At 36.2% G+C, this 26956-nt stretch overlaps 1 protein-coding gene across 1 annotated transcript in view; it reads left to right on the forward strand.

Moving 5' to 3' along the window:
• The window catches only part of NCKAP1 (NCK-associated protein 1), a 60539-nt gene that overhangs the window by 3893 nt on the left and 29690 nt on the right, over positions 1-26956 (forward strand). The window contains exons 3-15 of the mRNA XM_009583101.1: positions 5822-5839; positions 6984-7094; positions 17566-17658; positions 17859-17915; positions 18937-19079; positions 19162-19252; positions 21453-21590; positions 22316-22364; positions 22828-22984; positions 23583-23639; positions 24150-24246; positions 24470-24576; positions 25702-25834. Coding sequence (XP_009581396.1) covers positions 5822-5839; positions 6984-7094; positions 17566-17658; positions 17859-17915; positions 18937-19079; positions 19162-19252; positions 21453-21590; positions 22316-22364; positions 22828-22984; positions 23583-23639; positions 24150-24246; positions 24470-24576; positions 25702-25834 — 1251 coding nt within the window. The remainder of the gene's footprint in view (positions 1-5821; positions 5840-6983; positions 7095-17565; positions 17659-17858; positions 17916-18936; positions 19080-19161; positions 19253-21452; positions 21591-22315; positions 22365-22827; positions 22985-23582; positions 23640-24149; positions 24247-24469; positions 24577-25701; positions 25835-26956) is intronic.

Here is a 26956-nt window from a genome sequence, read left to right on the forward strand (position 1 = left end):
GGGTCTCGTTGGGGCGTGTCTTACCTCTGGTTCCAGTCACTCTTTGTATTGACAACCTAGATAATGACTACAGTGTGCTTAATAAATTTCTAGGTAGGAAGCTGGGAGAAGCTACAGAAATAATGAAGAACCTAACTGGAATTCAGTTTGAGCTTAACAAATTGTAGGTATGGTCTAACAAACGTGGAGGTGGCTGAGCAAGAATGATTGTAAGCTATTTTGTGATTGGTGAAATTTAAAATACAAAATGAAAAGTAATGAGATGGCAAGTCTGCAGAAAATAGCTGGGAGAGGTTAGGGACATGCCAGGGCAAACGTGAGGCAACTCGGTTTTGCTGAAAAAAAATCAGGGACGACATGAAGTTTTATAAATGTGTGAGCAAGATAATCTGAAAATGAAGAAAGTAATCCTTTTGTTCTACATGGCATGCATTGAGACTCATCAGAAATGTATCTGATTCGACACACTTTTCAAGAAAGATGTGGACAAAATGGAGAAAGTCCAGAGCAGAATAATAAGAAAGACCAGTGGTGCAGAAAATTTCACCCATTAAGAAAATGGGAAGATTTTTTTAAAGTCAATTAATAAGTGGTACAAGTTTTTAAGTATTTAGGACTGCTGTAGAGAGAAAGGGAATAGTTTGTGCAATTCAGTATGGCCACAGAGTTCAAGGAGTGATGGATTAAATTGTAGCGAGAAAAGTTCAGTTTAGATCTTAGAACTTTCTAACGAAAAAGATAGTTAAATATTGGAGAAGACAGTGAGAATGTTTTTGAGTGTAGCCTATTGGACGCCTGTAAGTAAAGATTTGGCAGATATCTCCCAGGAGCGACATAGATACTGCTTTGGAACAGGAAAGTAAGGTAGGCAATTTCTCAAGGTCCTTTCTAGCCTTTCCTTTTGATTTCACTGGAGTTTACATATTAATGAGTTGGATCTCTGAGTAGAGGTACACTAGGATTTAAAATAAAGTATATACTTTGGGGTTCAAGAGCCACCAAATAATGAATAATGGTGGGGAAGACATCTTGCTTAGCTCTAGGAAACATTGGACTGGCTTTTAACACCTTTAATTGTAATTTTGAATTAATATGAAAGTGCGTTATCTTTCAAACTTTTGAACCTTCATGCATGAAAAGTGCAATAGCTGTTAAATTTACAATAATTTGAGCCATATTTTGGATCTGTCCAAAGCCTTTAGAGACTGTCCAAAAATTAGTTAACTAGATTTCTTCTGATTCCAGATCCTGATTGGATCATGGGAACAATACAGTTCTGAATCTGTTAGCATAGTCTATGTATAAAAAATACAGGTTTACCTTTTGTACAAGTGTCATTTATGTAACCGCAAACATCGGTAATGTAATTTACTTGGTACAAGATTACCCAAGTGATACTGGTGTAGGACAGTTTTAGCCATTGAAAGTATTAAACTATAATAATTTGTCCATGTGTGACCAACTAATTCTTGCATCTGCTTGCATAGCTGTTGAGAGGGACAAGGCTTCATTCACAAAGCTTATCTGGGACCAGCCTGTTTAATAATAAACTTAGGCTTTCACAAAACCTAAAGTACAGCAAAGCAGCTGTGGTAGGCTTCATCAGAGATGTTAAGGCAAACGTAGTCTGAACTCTGTTTCCTTATGTATTCACCATTCAAAGCAGCGCTTTGTTGATTATTTACCTCTCTCTCTTTCTCAGGAGTTTTGCTTTTTCAAAATTAGAGATTGTCCGTTCGTAATCTCATTATTCTAAATACATGACAGAAACAAAGAATATATAATACGTTTTATCATACAGAAATCTGGAGTTAGTGATGAACCTGTCTCTTTGAATGTTTCTTTGCCGTGTGTTATTTAGTATAATTTATAGGATGCATAGCCGCAAACTGGGCATTCAAACCTATAGATACATTCTAGGGTGAAGTCTTTAATGTCAGCAGCTATTACAAGGGAAGAAAAACAGTTTTACTGTGCATGCCTTTCTTGCGTGTCAAGAGAATGTGCTGTAGTAAACTGTAAATGGTACATACAGGAGTTTTTCCCGTTTTTTTAATATGAGAAAACTTAGTGTATTTCCATTTACTAATGAAAGTTACTAGCTCGGGGGATGGCATATTTTTTGCTGTTGTTAAAATTCCATCAATTTTCTGGTTAAATGAACCGAGTTTTTAGTGCACATTCATTTGTAAATGAAACTTGAAGGTGAGGTGATTTGTTGACTAAGATCTATTTCAGTATATTTTGTCACAGTCCAGTGGAACTGTGCTCAGCAGAGTTTTATCTCAAGTCCGCAGTAACAGTAAATCAAGATCTTCTGAAGTAATAAAAACATGTTAAATTGCAAAATATGGCTTGTTTTCTGATCATCTTCTGATGTAGGAGGTTTTGGGGATGAAAATAGGAAATTACTGATTCAAGTGGCTCTGTTTCTCTTGTGTTGGGAAACAGCCCTGCTAATCATTTGGAATAGGTTGGGCTTAGTATCAAAAAGAAGGATGTAAAAGGTATTTCCGTAACACAGTAACATATTTAGGCTTTTTTAAAATCATCCTACACCATGTAACTCAAATAATATTTCCCAATGGTCTTACTCAAGGACACCTGGCAGGTTTAGGTAAAAAGCATGAGTGAAGTTTAGGTTTTCTAAATGCAAGTTTGCACCCTGCACATACTGTGCGGCACTGGCTCTTGACAATGATGGTACCCAAACATAAATTTTCCTTTATTCATGTCACATCAGCTGGTTATATGTAGTAATTTGTTGATGGATGTTTGTCTGTTCTCATCCAATATTCTTCGTCCTCAAGTAGGAAGTAAAATGTTAGGCTTTGATTTTTGCAGTGATAGCTGTAACTGTATTGGGGCAAAAGGTCTCTTTGCTGTATCTCTTAATGTTGGAGTACTCTGGGCCAAAGGCAGTGGTACTGGATTCTGTGTTCTTCTTTAGAGGCTACTTATCTTAAATGCAGACCTTAAGCAGGTTTTTGTTGCATATTTTCTTGTTGGCCGCTTCTGAATGAGTACAACCTAGAAAGTGAAGCTGTGTAGTGTTCTTCATTTTCAAAGTGGAAATAGTATAGAAGAGCCTAATAGTATCAAGTGAAGACTGGAGTCTGCATTTTTTTAAATAATAGTAATCTGGTTATCTAGATTATTAGGGTAGGTAGGAAAATGCTGCTTTAATTCAAAATGTGTGGCATAGTGAAGCATCTCTAAACAGTGCATGTAGTCTGATCTGTCTTACCTGAAGTTTGATGGCCTGTGCATGTGATAGCGAAGATGTATTCTGAATAATGAACCTCTTAGCTATAGAAATCATGTTGTTCTTGTTAGAGTTGGATGCACAGAATCAGATCAGGGAAATATGTTCACTTAGTTGCAGGGTACCATTCTAAAGTGCTGAGGAAAGAAATGCTGTGTAACTTGATAGAAATCCACTGTCTGAGTCCTTTTTAGTTTATTTTTTTAATTACTTAGATTAGTCTCTAATGGTAGCTTTGCATCATCTTTTTCAGCGTAACTGCTTGACAGCTGTTTAGTAGTATACAAAGGAATTTACAGATGACTGCTGGGAAATTCTTTCAGTATAATATTTCGGGGCTGAAGCAGCTAGAATCCCATAGCTTCAGAGCTGTATTCCATGAATATTGTACTAGTAAGAACATTTTTAATTCTTGAATTTCTTTTTAATGCTCAAAAAATGTAGCCATTCTGTGGGTTGGTTTTTTTTTTTTTTGGAAGATAAGAAATGAAAAGAGGTTATTGCAGCCCATTTAGGGGAAAAAGTTGTATCTGAGGCTGATTGAGAAAGGGCTGCTGCATTTGGCTAATTCTCAAAATTCTATTTGAATGCTGGAGAGCTGTGTATGGCAAAGTGATCTTTGTATGTTGTACCGCGATGTTCCTGCCTATTACAGTACCGACAAAGGATTTTGTATTGACTAGTACAACAATGAAAAGCAAAAGCTGTCTTTCTTATCTGTATTCTAAGACCATTGCCCTCAATGTCTTTGTTCTTTCTACAGTGCAAAATTGTGGTTATGTGCCTTATCACACTTTCACAGTTGTGCGAAAGTGCTAGGGTTGGAGTTTGTATTTTCATTCTTCTATGCTTTCTGGAGTAAACTGTGGTGAGCTTGAACTTCATAGGTCTGTTTGCCGTTTTAGGAAAGGATTAGCTTATGTAGACTGCTTTACATGCGATGCTGAATGCAGGTGACAGTATGGATGAAAACTGTATTGATGGAAGAACAGCTAGTAATCAGATAATACCAGTTCTTGGAAAGGAGCCCAGCTGTGTGTAATATGGGAGAGGGAAGGAAACAGCATTGACCCACTTGTTCGGTAGTGTCTGTTGTCCTCTTTCTGTTCAGTCCACGTAGGTAGGCTTGTACAGCTTTTTAGAAGCTGGAATTTTGAAATGTATGAAGGATACCTTTAACACTTTTTATCTTGCAGCAATTTTCTTTCTTATCTATGGATCAATCTTGTGTAGTTTATTAGTAGGAAGAATTACAGTTGCTTTAAGTGTGATGTTAGCAAACAAACAATGAGAAGGAGCAAAGCTCTCTTGCATGTTCAGGGGGATTGCCAGTTAGACTGAGGATAATATTCGTCATCTCTGGGAACTGAGTTCCTGAAGCCACGCGAACATGTGCATGTTAGTGTTTTCAGACATCTGTTTCCGTGTGAATGATCTGTGTGTAAGGGCTTGGATAGAACAAATTTTTAGTAAACATTTTGGAGAGCTGATTTATAGGAGGAAAAACGTGTTGCTAGGAAAAATAAGGAGTGTATGCGGAAGTAATATTTCAGTTCATACTGAAAACATTAGGAAGTCAATGGTGGCAGATATCTCATCTCCTATGTAAGAGCAACCATATTGGATTTTAACAGGCCACAAATATATGTTGTCCATTAAGCTGTTTTCTTTGCTTGTAATCCTTCTTTTAGTAGAGAAAGTTATATAATGTGTGGCAAGGACAGAAAATTGAAATAATCTGACACAGATTCTGACAAACCCATGGCAACTAATTAATTAAGACTTCATAAATTTGAAGCGTGCATTGTTTACTTTCTTGACGCCTATTTATACTCTAATTTTTACTTTTGAAATTGTATAAAGACTTTAAAGTGTGTGCAGAATAGAGCTTCTGTGGCACGTGTTGTTTGCTGCTGTAAGAATGTGAAGCAACTATTTAATATCTAATTGATAATGTGGATGTTGCTGAATTTATTTTCATTATAAATTCCTCTTGGAGCATTATAGATGTCACGTTTTAATAAAATTTAGTATTTTTGTGGGAAAATTAGCAAATGTGAGAGTTTTGGTGTTAGAGTAGTATGTTAGCATACGTCATGATGGTCATGTACTGCTGGTAGGAGTTTTAGAAACTTACAATAATGACTCTTTTGTTTTTTTTTTCTTGGCTACCGTTTCTTTTTCAGGTATGTAAAACTTCACTGAGTTTCTCTCCTTTTTTCCCCTGTAGTTGCATGTGATGTTTGTTAACTCCTTTTTTTTCCTCTTCCTACCTGAACTTAGTTTGGAAATACTATTAGAAGTTACATGGTTCAGCATCTAAGCAGCACTTTGCACAATAGTAAAATTCTAATAAGTACATGTAAAGTTGTTTGTGAGTATGAGAATAATCACCATCCAGTAGAAAATATGCTGCCTAGAGTAACAGATGGTTGGAATGTTCTCTTGGATGTAGGTAATAGTGTATTAGTTCACTGAAATGTAACGTATTTTAGAAATTAAGAGTAATTTGTTCATATGTAATTTTTCTCTCTTTTTATTACACTGCTTTCCCAGCAAGGACAAGTTTGGAAGGTTTGCAAAGCTTTTCACCTTCCCTTTGCCCGCTTGCCCGCTTTCAGAATCGGTCTCATACTCCATGACCTCTGTCTCTACAGTCCACAATTCAGTCATAGAAATCAATGTGGAAAAGTTTTTAAATGAGCTGTCATTCGAGTTCACTATGTTGCGTAGAAATGCCTAGCATGTAATTTAGTTTTGCATGAGACACGAAACTCCTTTGCAAATCCCTATGAAGCCTATAAAACTAAATGAATACTTGAGACAAAATACAATTCGAGCACAAATTTTGTCATGTAAGTAATGCTGCTTTTAGTATGTTTCTGCAAACCAAATGGTGTAGCATGGCTTGCTAGTCAGAGTAGTTGAGAAGGAGTAGTGTGTCTGACAGCATGCACTGTAGCTGGCAAAAGTAGGTGCTTCGTCAGTCGTTTGTCCACAGAAGCTGTTCTGATGTGTCTATGTAAGTTATTTGAGAGACTTAACACTTAGTTGCGACTTCTGTTCAAATCAAAATTTAATGAAATTTCTTGATTGCTGCTTTTAAAGCACAGCCTATGCTACTGTAGGAGTAAAGAAAATGAGCAAAACTTGAGTTCTTAATCTAAGGAAATAGGATACTTCAGGCAAGTACTGGTGGTTTTACTGTGGGATGGAAAATTGTCTTGCAGTTAACAATTTAAAGAGAAATTAAATGCAGATTGGTGGTGGGGCTTTTAGTTTTGTTTCACAAAGGATAGTTTAATCATTTAATGTGCCCAGCACTGTCCTCCACAGATGATGACATGATTGAATTTTCTAACAGTTTATTAACTCCAGATGAATACAACACTACCTCAAACCAGGAATAGCATTAAAAGGAAACCGTTTTTTTTCTCCTTCTTTTAGGATTGAGTTATTTCCCTCACTGCTGTTCTGCACTAACTGCTTTGATACTTCCATGCATCTTTTTCAGTAGAAGAGCATCTCTGTACTGTTTCCCATTGCATATTTCAGCTGTGACAGTCCCTGCACTTTGCCTTTCATTTTATCACCTGCTTACTAAAAACAAACAAGCAAAAAAAGAATCTTTCTAGTTTGTCTTCAGATTTGCAACTATCACTTAGCTTTGGATGGGTGATTGTGTTTTTACTTCATTTTTATTGTATTTTTTTTATAGGCATGCGGTGACCCCAAAGCCAAACCGTCCTATCTTATTGACAAAAACCTGGAATCTGCTGTCAAATTCATAGTCAGGAAGTTTCCAGCAGTAGAAACACGCAACAACAATGTAAGTAACTAAATGGCTATATAAGTATTTTTCTCAGTACCCTTCAGCACTTGTTGCTCAAATCTGTGAGGTTTTATGTGTTCTTATAAAGCTCATAAAGTATTGATGCTGACAGTTGCAGTTGGAATATAGTTGTTGATTCAAATGTCTGACAGGATACTTCAGAAAGAACTGTCTCCGAAGAGAGAATATTATACTCTAATTCTGGATTGATTTTGTTATGATAGGACACTTTCTGGTTTTCTTTTAGCCTACTCTCTTCTGTTCCATTTCAAAGAATTGTCATTGGGAGGTAATCCTCGAAAAAAATCATGCCTTACTTTGATAGCAGAAATTCTTGGTGACCAGACTGATTGCAGAAGATGGAAGTTGTGTAACTTTATTTGTGATGAGACCTGACCAACAGATCAATAAAAGGCACCTGACTGCAAAGTAGGAAAATGTGTTTGTACTCTACAGGTGCTCGTACCTTACAGGTGCCCTTGCTGATGGGGTCAGTCCCTGTGGGAATACAGAATGCTTTAGTATGTAAGGAGAAACCTTGTGAGGTACAAGAATACGGAAGTATAATTGTTTCCTCTTCAGATGTAGCGAGTTCAGTTGCAGTAGGAAATTATTTTTCACCCTTCTGAGTGATCCAGTATTGCTGAATTTGACTTTTGTAGCCTTTTAGAGATAATTAAAGATTATTACAGGTAGGCTTTTTGGCAGGTGATGTACACTTGTTTCTCTGTTTCAATTTGAAAGTCAGGGGAAAGATTTTTGTTTTACCTGCTTATATTTCTTTCCAAAGGTGGAAAGTGGAGGTAGGTGCTGGGTTTGCATGTTCCGTGCATGCAACTACTTGCATGTGTGCTTGAGATGTTTAGGCCTGCTTTAAGCATTCAGGTTTCTGCAGAAAAGTAGTGGTAGTAGCAGTGGGAATAACTAGTTTCTTTTACAATGCCATCTAGAATTTCTATGTAATGTCTCCAGTAATACTATTGAAAAAAGAAAATCAGAAAAACTTTCCCTTACGGAGGAAACTGTTTGAGTAACAATGCTTCCTCACTTTAAAATTTGTACGTGTTTTGTACTGTTTAATGTTGCTCATCTTTGTATTGAATTTGATTATGTTAGTAACAACTATGGCAAATTCTTTATCAAAGTTATGTAAAAATAGTAAATCCTTTAAACCAAATTTGGTAACTGCTTCTGTATTCTCTAAACTTCGGTGGGAGATCTACTATTAAAAGTTAAGATTTGTACATAGAATTTGTTTAATGCAGTTGCATGTACGCTCTATATGTCTTCCGGTTGTTGACTATGAATTTGGAGCTTAACTAATGATAGATATTTAAGGATTTGGTACTTTAGAAAGAGATCAAAGCTAGCTTGATATGTTTTGACAATCACAGTTTCTAAAATAGGACATGCTCATAATGTTTTGTCATTGCCTTGTGTTTATTTACCATGAGCCAGCCAGGCCTGTATTTATTAAGCACAGTTATCAAAAGCCTACCCTCTTTATGTATGAGCACAGTTTAAAGTAGGGATTTTGAGTTTTAGCAATAGGCAGCTGGGGTTTCCCTCCCTGCGGGCAGAGCTGATGGCAGCTTGCTAGTCTTAGTTATTTACAGATGTTTTTCTGTAGAGTGTTGTGTTGTATCTCCCAAGAGAAACCTTTACCCATAACAGAGACAAAAGCCATGTCGTGTGCAGAGAAAGTTCTAGTTTGATGTAAGATAAATTTTTGTTTGTAAACCTTAGCTTCAGAAAGGCATAAGCATCTGGCTTCTGGTCAGGAAGGTGTTCCCCTTCTTGCTCTTCCTCTGTCTCCCTCCTCCCGCTGGCCAACAACCAGCTTACCATATATTAGGAAGGCACACCAGTGAGTTCCTTCAGTAGCGAAACGGGTGATCAGAGATTTAAAAGGGCAAGAAGCTTGTTGGAACAAGGACACATCAATTAATGAAATATTATGAAGGGTTGGTACAGGGGAAATAGTTGAGAAATCATAACCTGTGCTTCCTCCTTGCAGTGAAAATTCCAGGACAGCCTTTCAGGGAGGATTTTGGATTTTGTGTATTCAACTGCAGCGGTTGCCATAGCTTAGCATTGTGCATCTATACAGTTAGTAATATCTGTTGACATGGCAGTAGGTGACATTGCTAAAGAAGCTTGCACACAGTGAGAGAAGCAGTGGTGCCTGCTTGTTGGATTTTTTTGACCTATTCTTAGCTGCTAGTTTGTTTTTTCAGGTGTCGTCGTTTACATTGTTTTGTGTCTCAGAGGTGAACAACACATTTTGTTGAAGAGTATGAGCAGCCTCTGCTGTAATCATATAGATACCTGATCTTGAAAAGCCTGCATTTTTAGTCTTTTGAATCAAGTGATTCTGTTGTGTTTGCTATTGATAGCTTTATTCACCAAAAATACAGCTCCTGGTTTTGTTCCTCCTTCGGTGTTTGACATGCTGAGTCAGACTAGAGCGATGTCTGACAATCGCTGATTCCCAATATTGTAGCAAGAGTGAAAGTTTATGAGCGGAGCCCGATGAATCCTTGCTGACCAGGCTGAGAAATAAAATGGAGTAGTTCATCTTCCAAAGGATCGATCATAGATAACTCTGGACCTCGTCAGTTCATAACTCATTCTCTCCCGTTGTCCGAGGGCAGTCCCTGTGATCTCTTACACTTGCCCTTTCTTCTCCAATCACCATCATGAGCCATATAACCTTGAAAATGTGCAGTTTGAAGACTGAGCTCTTAAATCAACTATTAATGATGTTGGCCAGCAATGTAGTACTGCTTAATAGTGTATGAAATACCTGCAAAGGAGGGAGTGTATGTAAACAAAAAATTTGAAGAATTGACAAAGTGAGAAACAAACATTTTAGAGTCCTATTTGAAAAGGAAACTATATAATAATAAAAAGTATCTATCTACTGTGTTTGGGAAACCTTAGTATTTATATTTACTTTAAATTGACTAAAGCTTTGCTTTCAAAAAGCCTTCTAAATTGGAGAAGCCTTCCAAAAAGCTTTATAGCACAACTGTTCTTCGTCAGATCAGTGATCTGATCAGGATAATTATTTTTACTGAATTTCATTGTCTGGCTGCAGGAAATACCAAAATAAGGGTTGCAGAAGCAGCCTGATTTTTCTGAAAGTTTTTTAGGCCTCATCCTCTTACAAGGCGTACAGGCAAGGTTCTCACCACAGAGAAATCGAAAGAGAATATACCGAACTCCAAAGAAATGTAGTAGGACTTAAAAATTACTCTTTTCTCAGTCAATGCTAACATTTAATGCCATTGTAAAACCAGAATAAAATACTTCATGATGGGGAATTGGAGATGCAGGGAGAAAAGACATAGATTTTCTGTAGATTGTGGGTAGGGTTTGAAAAATCTGCTATCTGCACAGGTAAAGCTCTGTGTTTGTGTGTGATGGAGCTAGCCGCCTTTCTACTTTCCAAAACACCACGTATGGGAAGTAGTGGGAATATCTGCCTTCCTTCTTGAACATATGTTTTTCTTTTACTCAGCTTGCTCCTCAGCAATTTCCCTGTAGAAAAATCTCCTATATTTTTAAATGTCTACTGGAGAAGTTGAGCTTAGTCATTGCTTAGCGGTAAGCAGACCGGTGAAACATTATTCAGAAGTTTGTAAGTGCATGGTTAGTGGGAGAAATGTCCATGTTTTCCACTTGCTGCTAATCTTAATCTTTTAGTAGCTCTCTTCCCAGTATTGTTCATATTAATTCCATTGTGTTTTGTATTGACTACATATTCAATTTCCTAGGAGATAGTATTTTGGGGTGGTTATTCCCTGATTTAATTGTAATAATTATCTGCTGTATTATGTTAGCAGGGACTGGAAATAAGATTGTATGAGAGGAGATTACAAGCGGTGCAAGCATTTCCATCCTGCCTGGGTTAGAATCTGTGGATACGAATTAGCTCACTTTACATTTTATTTACTTTTTCTTCATGGGTGTGTTGTTTTTTTCCTCTTAGATCCCAGTATGTACGTTTGGTCTTACTGTGTCTTTCACAGTTTCACTTCATAGTGAGCTGGTTGCATACCAAATTAGCTGGGTGTGGGAGAGGTGGTGTGGGCACAGCGTGGCTGGACCTCCTTGGCCAAAGCTTATTAGAAGACATGAACGAATGCTTTTATTAAATGCTTTCTTCTGTAATAAAAATACTGAAATATGCACTTTATAACCAATCTTGATTTTTGATTTGTGATAGGTGCTTCCAATAATTAGACTTTTTCAAAACACTTAACTAAATACAAATAATCATTTGCTTTTTGAAGTACTCCTTTCAGCCCCTGCAAGGGGTACGTGCCAAAAGGAAAATGTCGTTCGTTTGTTTGCTTATTTCTAATGAAGCTTTTAGTATTGTAGTTTGCACAGTGCTAGTGACAATAATTGAGAAATTCCCTTCCAAGGAAAAATCAGGGTCTCAGCCATGCTGCCTCATGTATTGGTAATTCTTTTTCTCTCAAAAACTTTTGAGGAAATGATAGGGTAATTAACACCTATGGCAGCTGATTTCTTAATCTTAACTTAAGGGAAGTAACTTAAATCCCCAAATTCAGTAAACTTAAATATTTTTCCCCAGCTTTCTGGAGTTCTAGATCCCTTGTCTGGGAGACTTGATTTTTCAGACACCATATTGCTTACCTAAGCAATAAAAACCCAGCTCCCTGTATTCCACCACAAAACTAACTGGGCTTCTTTTCCAGGTAAGAGGATGTGATGCTTTCCTTGCACGGCTGCCTGTTCAACTCTGCTCACTACTGCTCAAGGAACTTAGAGTGCTGAAGGGACTGCAAATGAGATAGGTTTTCCAAAACTCACCAGGGCAGTAGTTTAGTTTACAGATCCCCCTGCACGAGTAAAGCCAGCCGACGAGTAACTAGTCTCTGTTCAGCTTTGTACAAGCAGTTGAGATTTCTTATGCTTGAGAATAGGATGTACTAAGTTTATTTCAGAAGAAATTGCAAAATATCTGCAACAAAATTTTATCTACATTTTTACTAAAAATCATTCAGAATTGAAATTGCTTTGCTAATGCCTTGCTCTGATACAACCATGCTACTGTTCTGATTCTGTACGCAGTAGCATGTCTGATGTCTTCAGTTGTTGCCTGCGTAAGATTGACTTCACAGCTTAAAATGACTTATGCTATAATATAATCAGAGAACAGTATTTAAAATTTTTCAGCCTAACAGACGTTTGAAAGTGAGAATTTTTTCACAGCGATTCCAAAAGGTAACGTGAAATCTTGAAATCTCTTTAAAATGTCACCAAACAGAACTGTCATAACATAACTTACCTTTTTCAAAACCGTAAGCGCTATCAGCAACGATGTTTATATTCATAGCTTAACCCTTGATTGTGCATGAATTTGAGGTGGAGTAGCATCCAAAAACAATTTAATTTTTATCATTATTTGTAATAAGTCATTGTAGTACACTGCTGTAAGTCAGGTCCGTCCATACGAGTCACTTACCAAGGTAAAACCAAACTAGTCATGTGCTAGCTCTTGTTGCTTAATAGTGTATGTGATACCTGCAAAGGAGTGCATGTTTGCAATACTTAACCTGTTTTCTTCATCCATTAAAACCGAAATCCTCTTTTGATTTGGTGATTGACAACTTAAGAGCTTAAAGAAACAAAAAATTAATACCTCATTAATACCTGAACAGTATTTTAGTTAAGCAGTGTTACTGAGGTGGCATTCCAAAATTAGTTTTCATGCATTTTAAATGAATAGTTCTTTCATGATTTCATGACATAAATGTAAGTACGCAGGCAGCTAGAGATACATGTCCAAAACATTTTTATCAATGTGCTGTAGAATTTATATCTGTGCTATAGAATAGCACAGGCGAGTCTCTTATTCTGTAAATAGTTGCCTTGGAGATGTCAAGACCTGTGGCCAAAGCTTGTATGATACAATAATATGGAATTAGCCTAGTGTAGGAATTACTGTATGAATTTATGTAAAAGAAAGTGAGAGAATGAGGAAACTGTTCCTTATGACTGGCAGGTAGATCAGTTTTTAAGAGGAGCTTCACTGCTCCGATTGTTTGCCATTATTAATAACATGGTCAACCCTGGGGACAGTTAACAGTTGTGGAGGGTCATGGGTGGGTATTTCCTTTTCAAAAGAGTTAATTTAGTGCTAGAAACTTGAAAACAGACCAAAAATAGGTCTTGCAGTAGACACATTAGTTAGTAAACGTGTTAAATATTCTATTATGTCTTTTTATATTCAGCGTGTCACTTCAGAGGCTGCATTTTAATTGGAAATAACAAAACCAAGGACACATCCATCATTCTACAGTTAGTTTACAGAACTTAAAACTAATTTTCTTCATTTGATTAGATCCTTTTTTCTCTCCCCACCGTTCTGCTATGGATTTTGTAGTCACAGAACTTTGTTCACAAGAGTTGAATTTTTAAAATCTTTGTCTTAAGACACTACAGGTGGCAAGCATAGTGAGTGTAATAAATGACCGTAAGAATACTGACAGTGACTATTTACCCCTAGCTCCAGAATTTTAGCAGTCAGAATTTGTGATACTGCTTTTTGGGGCTTATATTCCAGCTAGTAAGATTAAGTTGATGGTGTTTTCTCTGAGGACATTGTAGTATCTATGGCGTTGGTTTGTAGAAAACAAATACAAGTGTTTAATGATCATACTTGCAGGAAAAATACCACACTGATGTAAGGAGGAGAAAATTCCCCTACCTCCCATCTATTCATGGATCGTGAAATAAGACATTTATTCACATACTACTGCTACCAGTCAAATAAATATGATAATAGTTACAGAAGTACAGTAATCCTCTGGTTTTCCACACATAAAACTCTCTGAACAACCTTTTCTAGTTGTCTCACATTTTTTCTGTGCCTTCATATTAAATACGTATTTATTCACATTGTTAATACGCCAGCATCTGTGTCATTGCTTTCTTGTCTCTGAGCCATTGTGTTCATGTAAGCTTTAAGTGAGGCTGTCTTGGACTTTCTGATTTGTTGTTCGCTGCTTTTAATGCGCTTCTTTTAATGTACTTTCTCTGTGTACATAATCAGTTGTGTAAAGATTTTGGGGGTTTAACATGAAGAAGGGAAGGGACAAGACAACTTGGTAAAGATCAGTTCCTCCTCTTGTAGATAGCGTACTTGAAAAAGTGTCAGCTTCACTCTCTGGTACTTAAAATCCCGATTTATAAATAATATTCAAATATGATTGGAGATGTGGTATTTTGTTTAGAGACAAAATAAATGATTTCAGATAAATTATTTCAATTTTTTCCATCGTGCTATATTATGGTGAAATTTCTACAGCTTTTCGTATGTCTTAAATCTAATTCAACTCGTTCAACAAAAATACTGTTGTCCTTGTTCATATAATTTGTACTTCAAATTCTTTAAGAATAAATAAAACAGTTATGTCTAACCAATCAACAACCCATGGTTAGCTATAGTGAAAATAATCTTTTGATGCTAGAAATGTTTTAAGAGTTACTACTTCAGATTATCCTATTTTAAAACTTCTGTTGAATATTGGAAATGGAGATGTTTGCTGATAAATGGAATTTCAGGCTAAGGAAAAAAGCCTCAAACCAAATACAAAACGATATAGCGCCAGCTATTTCTTAACAGCTGTTAGGAAATTAGCAATGGAAATTTTTGTTGCAGTGGGTGTGGAAAGAGCTACACCCACATTCCTGAGTGATAAAAATGCAAATAAACATCCAAGACCCTACATGCTGTAAGCTGTACTTATAAACATCGCTGATCAGGCTGTGCTGTATGAATTGAACTGTTGGCACCATACTGATTTAACAGTGATTACAGTTGATATATTGTTTTACTTTGATACATACGTTTTAAATAAAAGCTTGCTTGCTCAACACTCAGAGTTGAAGAATGAGCACCTTAACTCTGTACAAAAGTTTTAGCATCATTTAAGTATAAATATTTCTGGGAATACAGGTAACTGGTTAACAGTGCACAGCAGTGATTGCTTAGTTCTTAAGTGTAATGAATACCTCCCTATATTCTCTTATTTCATATGCAGCTTCACAAATTTCTGAAAAAAGAGTCTGTCTTTTGCAAGCACAGTTCCCAGCACCGTCTCCCTTTTTGCCGTATCTGCCCACTTCATGTATTGTGGCCCAAATGTGTTGTGGCTTTGAAATGGCCGTGTCCTCCAGAAGTGGACGCTCAGTTGCTGTTTGTTATACCGGACACAGGTGTCGTGTACAGTAGCCTATAATCTTGATAGTCTGCCTGAGCATTGCACGTTGTTTAGTGTGAGTTAGGATCGCAGTGGGAAAAGGTTGTTAAAGCCTGTGTGCAGCTGTAACGCGAGTTTGGTTTCATTGTCTTTCTGCACTAAAATTATTCCTATTTCTGAACCATAGCATGTGGTCTGTTCCTGAAAAATCGTGAAACAACTCGTCGAGTTCATCCAGTTGACACTTGTGTTAGTTGCGGAGAACAAACACTATTTCTGCTTGGTGTTTGAAAAACAAATCGCTTACAATAAATAGTTTAAACGACAGGGTCAGGATGAAGATTAAAACCAAGCATCGTAGGCGATGAATGTTTGTCGTGTAACAACTGTTGAGTGGGACAGCAGTCCTGAAAGGACGAAGGGCTCTTTCCTGCGGGAGGTCCCAAGTACAGATGCAGGCTGGCCCGAGGGCTTCTGCCGCTGTGCAGACCCGCAGGAGCTCCGGGCTCTGCACGTGGTGATGCTGGATGCTTCGTTCTCTGAGCACGAGGCAGCTAAAGCTTAAGGTACACACTGGGAAAGGTAGTAGCAAATTCATACCGAGGATCAAAATACAATTCATAGGACTTAGATTTGAAAGCAGCAGCAGTTTAAATGGAAATAACCTATTTCCTAGTGCATGAGGTGATCAGGAGAAGTTACAGAATAAACACATGTACTTGCACCCACTTTTCATTTAAGTCCCAGCTGATGACTATGTGAAAGAAACTTAGATGTTACATAGGGCAGGCATTCAAAGGCGGACCTTCAAAGTTAAATCTTTTGCTCTGGTTTAAGAGTAGGCAGGAGTATTTTATAATGTAGCCATTCCAGTTTGCTTGTAACTCTGTATGTGCCTGTCATCCTTGGCTATAATGGAAGTCTTTTGGCTCAAGGCTTCTAAAAATTATTCTTCATAATCGCCTTTAAAAATTCAGAGGAAAGAAGCAAAAATTATCTTATATATGATATAGTGGTTCAGTAGTAGTCCAGGCAGTCTGTTTTTTGAATTTGGAGGAATTTCAGTGCTTTACATGAAACTGAGACCACAGAGCACAGCTTTATAAGGAGAGGGAGATGAAGAAGCATATTCCGTTCTAACCTCTCATATGAAAATAAGCTAACCAATTTGAAACAATTTATTTAATCTTTCTTATAATTGATTGCTCTTGCTGAGAAGACAATCCTATTTAGCTTGATCAGTCTTTAAAATCTTGCAGCTTTTTGGAGGGCACTTTTTCATATTGAGTGTTATGACTGCTTTAGCTCACTTCAATTCATGTATCAGGAAAGAGACTTAATTAGTAGCTGGGTACTGCAAGTTAAATAATTGGATTCTTGCAGTGCTGTGAGGCTGTAATACATAGATAAACAGAATGGCTGTTCAGTAGCAGCTGCTTTTTTTGTGTTCTTAATTGTAATTAAGTGATCTTTCTGGTTCCTCCAGAAAATTTTGAAAAATATGGAAATTAAATGATACTTCATTGTCTGTTTGAAAAATAAAAAAAAAATCCATGTGAACTATTTTATGCCTTTGTATTCACATTTGCCTCTTCCATTTTATCCACCAGTGTCTAACGCTAGTGTTTTGCTTCTTTTTTGTTTCTTTATTTTGTTGCTTTTGTTTGAATGTATTATTGTGTTTATATGGAACTGGTCAAAGAACCGTTACTGTATTTTATGTTTGTATCTACATTTTATTTTGCATGCTTAACGTGGCTTTGCCTGGATATTCTTTTTGGTAAGTTCAGAATTTAAAAGCAAAATGTTTTTCTGTAGTAAAGTTTGTAACCTGCCACCTTCTTTTCTCCCACCTCAAGTAACGGTCATTGTTTTTTTTGTCATACTGATTTGTGCTCACGTACTGTTCTGCTTTTGCTAATTATACATATGGTAACACTGTTTTCCTAACTGCCCATTTTCATCTCTAGCTGAGCTAAACAATATGACTATGATACTAATGTGTACTAATTTGACTTTTATCTTCAAAGTATAGTTGGCAGCTGTTAAAATGATCTGTTCTGAGAACTCTGTGTATATTTGAGACGCACAGAACCTCAGTCTTAGAAAACCATGTTAAGGCTTCTTTGCATAGCCTGGTGGTTACTCTGCGCTTCACAGGCATTATTTTTCAGCAGTCTTCTCAAGATCTTCTAAGAACGGTGTACATGTTTATGTTTCTCTTTTAGCAACAGCTTGCTCAGCTCCAGAAAGAAAAATCGGAGATTCTCAAGAACCTGGCATTATACTACTTCACTTTTGTTGATGTTATGGAATTTAAGGTAAGGTATTGCAAATGCGTCCGTTGTTCTGTCACATCAGGTTTCTGTCTTTTTATTTGTGGAATAACACCATATAATGAAATAGCTGAACTTGTAGCTCTGTTCTTTAAAAAAAAAATGAAATCAATCTCCGTCACTAAGCATAGTAAAGTGATTTACTTAGATCTTTTTAAATTAAAGTTATTCCTTTGTTTTTCAAGGACCATGTTTGTGAGCTGCTGAACACTATTGATGTTTGCCAAGTCTTCTTTGATATTGTAAGTTTCTGGTGTTAAACTTTCAAATGCCACTGAAGATTGTTTCTAATCAGAGTCCTGTGTGGAGAATTAGAAGGACTTGTTTATGTTAGCTCAAGAAACATGACATCTCTAGTTAAAAATAAGATAAATAAAGAGAAATTAAAGTACTGTAATCTTCAGATCTCTATCTTTCATAAATAGCTTAAAATCAGAAGACAGACCATTTTAAACAGGCTACTTATAGACAGCAGTAACAGCATTGTCTGTTACCAGACATACAAATCTTTCTGCAATTTTTGCTTTATTGTATCTGCAAGTTTATTCTCAGAGGTTTACTGTCATCTACATGCTTAAGCCATGTAGGCTTACAAAACAGGAATATTACTGCTGTCCTTACATGAGGAGGTCACTTCTGATGTTGGCTAAAGCAAGTACAAAAGCACTTAAAACTGTTACATTTTTAAAAAAAAAAACAAAACCGCCAAAAACCAAAATGACCAAACACCAAAAAACCCCAAAACAAAATCTCAAACACCTTTTCTTTTTGGTTTCAGCTTTCTTTTCTAATGTTCATAATGTCACCTTGCTAGTTTTAGTCATTATTCTAAATTTTGGCTGACTTAGTTTCATACTATGAGAGCAGAGCAGGTGTATATTCTATGGAATGATCTTACCAGGCCAGTGGGATATGTGCTAGGTTTTTACATTAGAGTCTTATTAAAATATAATTCGCAGGCCAAGGCACTTAGTGACTGCTTAGTAACATCCAAGAAAAGTTTTCCTATCTGTCAGCCAACCTGTGACACTTGAGCCTGAAAAGATTTATTTGCATGCTTGCTTTCATGAATACCAACAGTTGTGGGAATTTGAGTGAATAAATCAAGATTATACAAAGTCTGTATGCAACCAGAACAAAAACTTCGATCAAGACAATCCATTGTATCTAAAAAATGCTGAAAATTGGTGGAAAGGTAAGGAAAAAGTTTCATACTTGTTTCTTAAAGTTTTAGAATGATAATTTACTGTTTTTTATCTCTAGACTGTAAACTTCGATTTAACAAAGAACTACCTAGATTTGATTATAACCTACACAACACTAATGATACTGCTGTCTCGAATTGAAGAAAGGAAGGCTATCATTGGATTGTATAACTATGCCCATGAAATGACACATGGAGCAAGGTAAAAATATGTTGTGTAGGAAGTGTGTTTAATAATAATAATAATAACTACACCTGAGTGAATTGTTTGTTGTTGCTTTTAGTGACAGAGAATATCCACGCCTTGGCCAGATGATTGTGGATTATGAAAATCCTTTAAAGAAAATGATGGAGGAATTTGTACCTCACAGTAAAGTATGTAACTACTTTTCACAGGAACACAGTAACCTTAATTGAGAGAAGCAGAGATAAAAAAGTAAATATGCAAGAGTTTGTATTGTCAAAAGCCACTAGGTATAAATTTTACAGGAGATTTTACTTACAATGGATGTCTGGGGCTGGGGATTGATATCCTATTAAATAACAGAACCTATAGAAATACAGGAATACTAAGACCCATTGGTAAGATTCTGTTTTATTCACGGATTCTAAGATATTTAGGATATTTTAGGATATTTAAGGATTAGAAATTGATTAAAAATCAGTTGTGGATCATCTGAGAATACCTACATCTGTGTTTTGTTTTGGTTTGTAGCTTGAAATGAAGGAGATTCCTAATGTTTCTATTAAACCAGTTTTTTGCTGGTTTACCATCCTAGATGAATGTGTTTATCTATTTTGTAACCTGAGGGTTTTTGCTTTGGATTGTCCTTAAACTGGGGATGCTGGATATTGCCACTGCCTCTTTAATAATATCTCCTATACTCAAAAGCTGACATTGTGTACCCTGTTTGGTTGACTTTGCTAAGTTAAATGAACCCAATTCCTTCAGCCTTTTCTATACAAATGTTTCTAAGCTTTTATTCTTACACAGCTGGTTGTGCTGCAGTTCTGTGATGATTTATCTAGGCTGTATTTTCATCTGAGAATACCTTAGAAAAGTGACAGAAGCCTCACCAAAGTCAATGTATATCCTGTTTATCACTTCCAGTTTGTCCACTAAGCTTGCTCCTCTGTCAAAGGAAACTAGATTTGTTTGATGGGTACTGACCAACTGTAATTTATAAATTACAGTTATTTTCTAGGTGCTTGCAAACTGATTGCCTAACAACTTACTTTGGAATCTTTGGCAGGAGTTTAAGTTGAATACTAAGTTATTGCCTGAAATTTTTAAGGTGTGGGGGGTTTTTTCTCCTGTTTTGAAGTCTAGATGCTGGTTGTGTTTTCTTCTCTAGTCCTCCTGAGATTTTTCTTAATTTCGTTAAACTTTTGAAGATAGTCACTAGAAATTCAGAGAGTTTTTCAACTAAGTGAGCTCTAAGTGCTCTGAGTTGAAATAGTTTTGAATACTTTTCATTTGTCTAAATAATCTGTAATATTATTTTTGTTATACTTTCTTCTGCACAATTCCTGTCTTGTTAAGACTTACTTGGCTAAGGATCTCATTTGCAATTAATCTTTTCTTGTACACATTTTAGCAAAGATGCTTCACTTTTCAGTATTATTTTTGTTTATGCTTTTGTATTTAATAGTGAACCAATCCTTTCCCTTGAAATGTTTTGTAAAGCCATTTTTCAGTCTGATTTTTGCTCTTCTGCTTATTCTGTGCTAGAGGTATAAATTGGGGTCGGGGATCCCTTCAGGCACCATGCGGTAGAAACAAATACGCTCTCATGGAACTGCACACTTAAGTTGTCCTTCCATCATCTCACTACTTTGCAGTAAATCTGACAGTTGTTTAGTCCTTTAAATTAGCTTCAGCAGATGACTTTTTTTTTTTCCTGGGTGACCTTCTTTGCTGGCATAACGCTTAGACCTGGCTCCCTGAGGACTCATACAAGCACCAGTATTGATGCAAAAGACAGGGAGAAAGTGTAGGACAGCACTAACTTGAATAAGCTTAATCTGCTATGAAGATGCTCCTGTAGACAGTATCTGCTCAAAAGAATTATAATTTGCTAGTGAAGAGGGAAGGACATGCTAAATGAAGTGGCAGAGAAGGGAATAACAGAGTAATGGGATACTTGAATAAATAACGAACAACTTTCAGTTGTACATGACAGATTTGTTGTCCCCTATTGATTTTTTTTCATGTCCTCTAATTCTGAACTCAGAGTTTTATAACTCTAATTAAAAAATACTAAAAAATCAAAACCTCCTGCTTCTCTTCATCCCTCCCTTAACCTGGAATAGTCTTTTGTATATGAAGTAAACTAGATGCAGTGAGTTTTAACCTCAAGTTTAATTTCAGAACTAGTTCAGTAAAATGTTTTGATTATTGTTAGTAATATTGCTGAGAAAACAGCACTACTGATAAAATAGTACTTAGTGTCTCTTGTGCTTAGAGTATGGCAGTGTCAATACACAGTTCACAACATGAAGTAAAGAACTTGGATATTTTTTCAAGACTGAGCCTTGAGGACATCTTCAAACTAATCATTGGTCTCCTTTTTAGTCCCTTTCAGATGCTCTGATTTCACTCCAGATGGTCTATCCTCGAAGAAATCTCTCAGCTGACCAGTGGAGAAACGCACAACTACTGAGCCTCATCAGTGCCCCCAGTACAATGCTTAATCCTGCACAGTCTGACACAGTATGGCCTTTTAATTTGCATTATATGATAAAGTTAAGCAGGGTTTTCCATAAAATAATGTCAGGGATGTTTTATTTTCTATTTGATTATCTTTATGTGGCTTTTAATCAGAGAAGTAAATAGGTTAGTTGGGAGAGCTGAATACTTTAGTATGGGCGTAAAAGTTTTCTCACATTAATTAGAGCTTCTGTTGGTTAGCTCATGCCTTCATTTCCAGTATTTGATAATCAAAAGATGAAGAAGTTAACTTCTGCAGTGTAGAAGGAAGGAATCCTGTGTACTGTCTCAGGTGTTTGCGGGCCAACAGACTGAATCAGAACTGGTACTTCCTTTAAAATTTTTACTATTTGCATTTGCTCCCTCAGTTGTGATATGAATGGTCATCTTTCTGAAAAAATTCAAGCGTTAACAGCTGTCAGGTTGTGATTAGTATACATCAAAAGCCTTTAGTTTATTCTTAAATACAGTGTTTGTTGAAGCTAAACGTTTGTCAAAAATTGTTCGCTGTTTTGTTCAAGGTATTGGAGGGTATGGAAGCTCGTTTAATGTTTAAACCCTCAGTTTCTAGAGGCATGAAAAAATACCCTGTTAGTAATCAGAAGCAGTCTTCCATGATTCATAGGCGTTTAAAGCTTTATTTGTACCTTTTTTCTAAAAAGTACTTCTCATGAAATGTATTGTCTTTTGTATAATTAGTTTGCTACAAATTACTGTTTTTTCAACAGATGCCATGTGAATACCTCTCTCTGGATGCAATGGAAAAATGGATCATTTGTGAGTAGAATCTTCTGAAACAGCTTGTGGTTGTATTAAAAAAAAAAGTTAACATTTAAAAGACTGCTTGCTTTTCTGTACTGTACAAAAGCTGTTGTATTCAAATTAGATTCTAAAGAACTTGATTAAATCTCATTTGTATGTATCATACTTCTACATACAGTGAAGTTAGAATTCAGCATATGCTGGAATGGAGTTGTCATCAATTTGTTTCACTTCGAATAAAAATGAGGGTTTTAGTAATTCTGGTGAACATAGCTGAGTAGTATCAGGATTAAGGAATTCACGTTACAAAAGTAAGCTCCACTAGAACAGTGTGGGGTATTTTTTTGTATATAAAATGATGTTATCCATTAAACAGTTTATCAATGAACTATTTAAGAAAAATGCATAATAATCTTACTGTTCTCTTGCTGTCTTTATGCATTGGGTTTGTGAAACACATCAATGTAAACTTTTGAAGTTGGGTTTATTTTGTGCCATGGAATCCTAAATAGTGATGCCACAGCTTTGAACCTTTGGAAACTTGCACTTCAAAGCAGCTCTTGCTTGGCTCTGTTTCGAGATGAAGTATTCCATATTCACAAAGCTGCAGAAGACTTGTTTGTAAACATACGAGGGTAAGTTTTCGTTCTCTTTTTCTCCTTTCTGAACCTCTCTTAAAGTATCATTTCTGTTTTGAAAATGTTACTTCTACTTCATATAAGTTCTGCTTCAGGATAGTCAGTACACAAACATTTTTGCTTAGTATCTTGACTGTTTCTTTAATGCATCACTTCCAGGAGCCCGGCTTCATAACCATCATGCCTTTTTTTATCTCAGTTCTGAAAAAGTCTGGTGAATCAGTCTCTAAAATGGCAAAAGTTAAAATTAATGATCTTGCCCACAAATCTTAATCTAGTGAAGAGAAATGACGTCATGAATGCAGAGTTTTCTTGAAAAATTGCATGTCTGCCACTGTTTTTGCAATATATCGTATGAAAATGCAGACAGAAACAAAGTTGAGCAGTCTACCAGCGAACACCAGGAGCACTTCACTAGAGAGTATTTTTGGTTTGGGTATCCAGTTTTAGCATTTAGCTCTGATTGGGGAAATAAGTCTTGCGTGAGCTTTTTGCTGTATCGTGCTTGCTGTGGCACTGGAGCTCATCTCAAGTCCCACTCAGCTCTTGCTAATTGTGCTACTTATTACCGTATTGGATTGTTTTTCACTTGCAGCTACAACAAGCGTATTAATGACATCAGAGAGTGCAAAGAAGCTGCTGTTTCACATGCGTAAGTGTCTTGCAAAGTTTTCCTGACAGATTTTAGTGTTGATTTTCTTAACAAAGTTACAAAGAATGTATAAACAGGATTTGCTGAATCCTGAGTTAGTTGTGCCTGTTCAGATGAGATCATGTACTGATTGTTCTTTTAAATCTGGATTTGCTTAGTGCCATTATCAATTCAACTTCCCAAGTTGTAGATTATTTTTCAAATTTTCGGGATGGAAGCATTTAGTTTACTCTCCAGTTTCTTTTTGTCTAATTACTTAATGTGAATGCAAATTAAATAGAACTGTTTTAGTGGAGTCAAATGCAAATCACAGAGCAGGGGCAGAGAACTTGGGTTTTAAATTTAATCGTACTTCAGGAATATACAGTGTTGGTGATGGGGATGCCTATTTTAATTGAACCACATCCTTCGAGATATTGAAATTGGTATGATATAAGCTGCCTATGCTTGGACTTAAGTGTTTGGCAAAACACTTAGTGGATGATGTTTCGGTTTGTTCTTTTGATGCAGTGGTTCAATGCATAGAGAGAGGCGCAAGTTTTTACGTTCTGCACTCAAAGAACTGGCTACTGTCCTGTCTGATCAGCCAGGCCTGTTGGGTCCCAAGGTAATTACAGTTCTTATGTTTGCATTTATGCAATCTTACTTTTTGTTTCTCAGTAATAATACGACATTTAGTTTGTTTGGGGGGAAAAAAGCCCACACTTCGAGAGAAAACCTACTTAGGTTTTAAGATTCTTCGGTTTTAGAGCCCAGTTGCCTCTTGGTGTGCACAAGGTGTCCAACTGTTGTTCACAAGCTTATAGATATATATGATTTTTCTTTTTCAGGCACTTTTTGTATTTATGGCATTATCCTTTGCTCGTGATGAAATTATTTGGCTTCTTCGTCATGCAGATAATATGCCAAAGAAGAGCGCAGATGATTTCATAGATAAGTATGTTAAGAATTTTTAGTGTGATACCTTAAATATTTATGAGAATTTCACAGATGAAATGCATTTGAAGGCAAGGGAATCTTGGGAAAGGATGGCTATATGGAAGAGTTGGGACCCAGAAAATCTTTACCTGGGAATCCCAGAAACTGAAGCACATCAGTGAAAGTTTGTTTTCTCTAGAAAATGTTTTTATAAAATAAAAATATTTTATAAAAGTTTTATGCATTTTTTTCCTTTGAGAACGCACTACAAAAAAAAGCTTTATCATGCATCTTCAGTGTTACTGATTTGCAATCAACAAATCAGTGGTGGGGGGAAGGAAACTGTCAAAAAGCTTGATTTGTTGATTTGTAGAATGTCTCCTGTATTGTAGCAACACTGTCTTTTAAATCAGGTAAAGTTTATTTATATAATACAGCTTTAGTGTCATCATAAACAGAAGGGAAAAATCAGAAATGGATTTAAGAGATTTATGAATACGGATAGGCAGAAGGCCACTAGTTGTCTTTGAGTTATTCTCAAGATTATTGAACACAAGATTGAACTGAAAGTCTGTGTATTGACCACAGGAGTTTAAACAACAAGTAACAATCACAAGGCTATTTCTACAGTTGGAGTAGGAAAACCTTGGGTTTTCTTTACTAGACTAAGTGCTAGGGATGGAGGTCCCGCAGCCTCTCTGAAACAATCTCTGCAAGTATTTAATCATCCTCATGTTTTTAAAAAACAAACAGACCAAAACCAACACAACAGAAAAGCAGTCATTACAATTATATTTTTCACATTTAACCACTTTTTGAGAATTTTTTTTTTTTTAAATTGAGCATTATAGAAGGGCTTCTTCAAAAAATAAGTGGATAGTTATACAGACCTTTGAGGATTACCATGAGGGCATCCTGTTAATTTATTTCCTGTTGAGTGAATTTTACCTTGCAGAGAAAATTACCTATGTAAACTCATTTTACAATGTGAACAAATATTTTCATACAGAAGTTGCCTATTAATAATAGTTTTAAAAGCAAGGTAAGGGAGGAAACCCTCTTGAGAAGCATTCAACTGACAGAAATTGGTTTTAATATTTTGGGTGTTTCCTATTTGTAAGCTTTTCCTTGTCTTCTTGCCTAGACACATAGCCGAGCTAATATTCTACATGGAGGAGCTCAGAGCACATGTGCGAAAATATGGACCTGTGATGCAGAGATACTATGTACAGTATCTCTCTGGCTTTGATGCAGTAGTCTTAAATGAGCTTGTTCAGGTATGGCAAGACTGTGGCTTTGGGTTCTCAAATGCAAACTTTAAAAAGGGCTTTTTATGAAATGCATCCTGGTTTGTGGATTTTGATGAACATTACGGAATAAGGCAAATTAATTTAACTTGCTGTTTAATTCTGGGATTTAGAGTTATACTTTCGGTGGCTATATACTTAAATGTTACTGAACAATGTTATGTTTAGAGACAACGAAACGGGTACTGCCACTGAAGGAGCATTGTAGAAATTATTTTTCTTATTTAGGCTGACAAAGAAATGATAGGCTTTTGGTTTTGATTTTATTCCCTAGTGACCACTAGATGGAGCCCAAATTTTGTGACTAGGTCAGCTACTCGACAAATTTGTATTGTAAGCTTTTTTGTTTTCAAAAATTAATTTCACACTTCAAGCATTACATCAATTACCCAAAGATGGAACTGACATCCTTTACTGTTTATTTAAATGAACTATTTGAACAGTTTAAATATCAGTTCATACCACTGTTGTGATAATCCTTGCTTATAACCCTATATACTTGTACGTTAACAGATTTGGTAGTGTGACAGAATGAAATATTTTTGAGATTTGTCATTGATTCCTGGGAGATGATTTCCTAGATTTAGTGAATTACTTCTAAATGCTGTACAAGTGGCATGAATGTTCTGTGTTTAGATAGGATAATCCTTAGGATCAAACTGAAGTGAGGAGAAAAGAATTGGCTTGAATTTTAGTTGTAATTAATTCATAACAGGTATCAAGCACAAGACTAGACAAGTGATTGAGTGATAATTTGGATTTTTTTCAGCCTTTAGGTTCAAATGTATGTCGGTTATAGCTGGAATTATGAGAAACTTCTGTATTGTATTATTTAATAGGAAAATGATCTTATCAGTTGCTGAAACTGCTTTTTCATGAACAGTTGCATTTTTTAAAACTTGAAAACTTGATAGCCCATCTTTCAGGTGGTATAAATCATTCAAATCAGTGTTAGTAAAAAAACTGTTGAGAGAGGGTTTTGTGGGAAGCAAAATGATGCTGATGTGGGCTCTGTTGTATCCTGCCATGGCCAAATTTCTGTGCAGACAGATCAGGTGCATGTAGAGGTCAGAAAAATGGTTGATGTCTGCT

Source organism: Fulmarus glacialis, unplaced genomic scaffold (assembly GCF_000690835.1).
Source record: "Fulmarus glacialis isolate BGI_N327 unplaced genomic scaffold, ASM69083v1 scaffold1148, whole genome shotgun sequence".
In the NCBI taxonomy this organism is placed as follows: Eukaryota; Metazoa; Chordata; class Aves; order Procellariiformes; family Procellariidae; genus Fulmarus; species Fulmarus glacialis.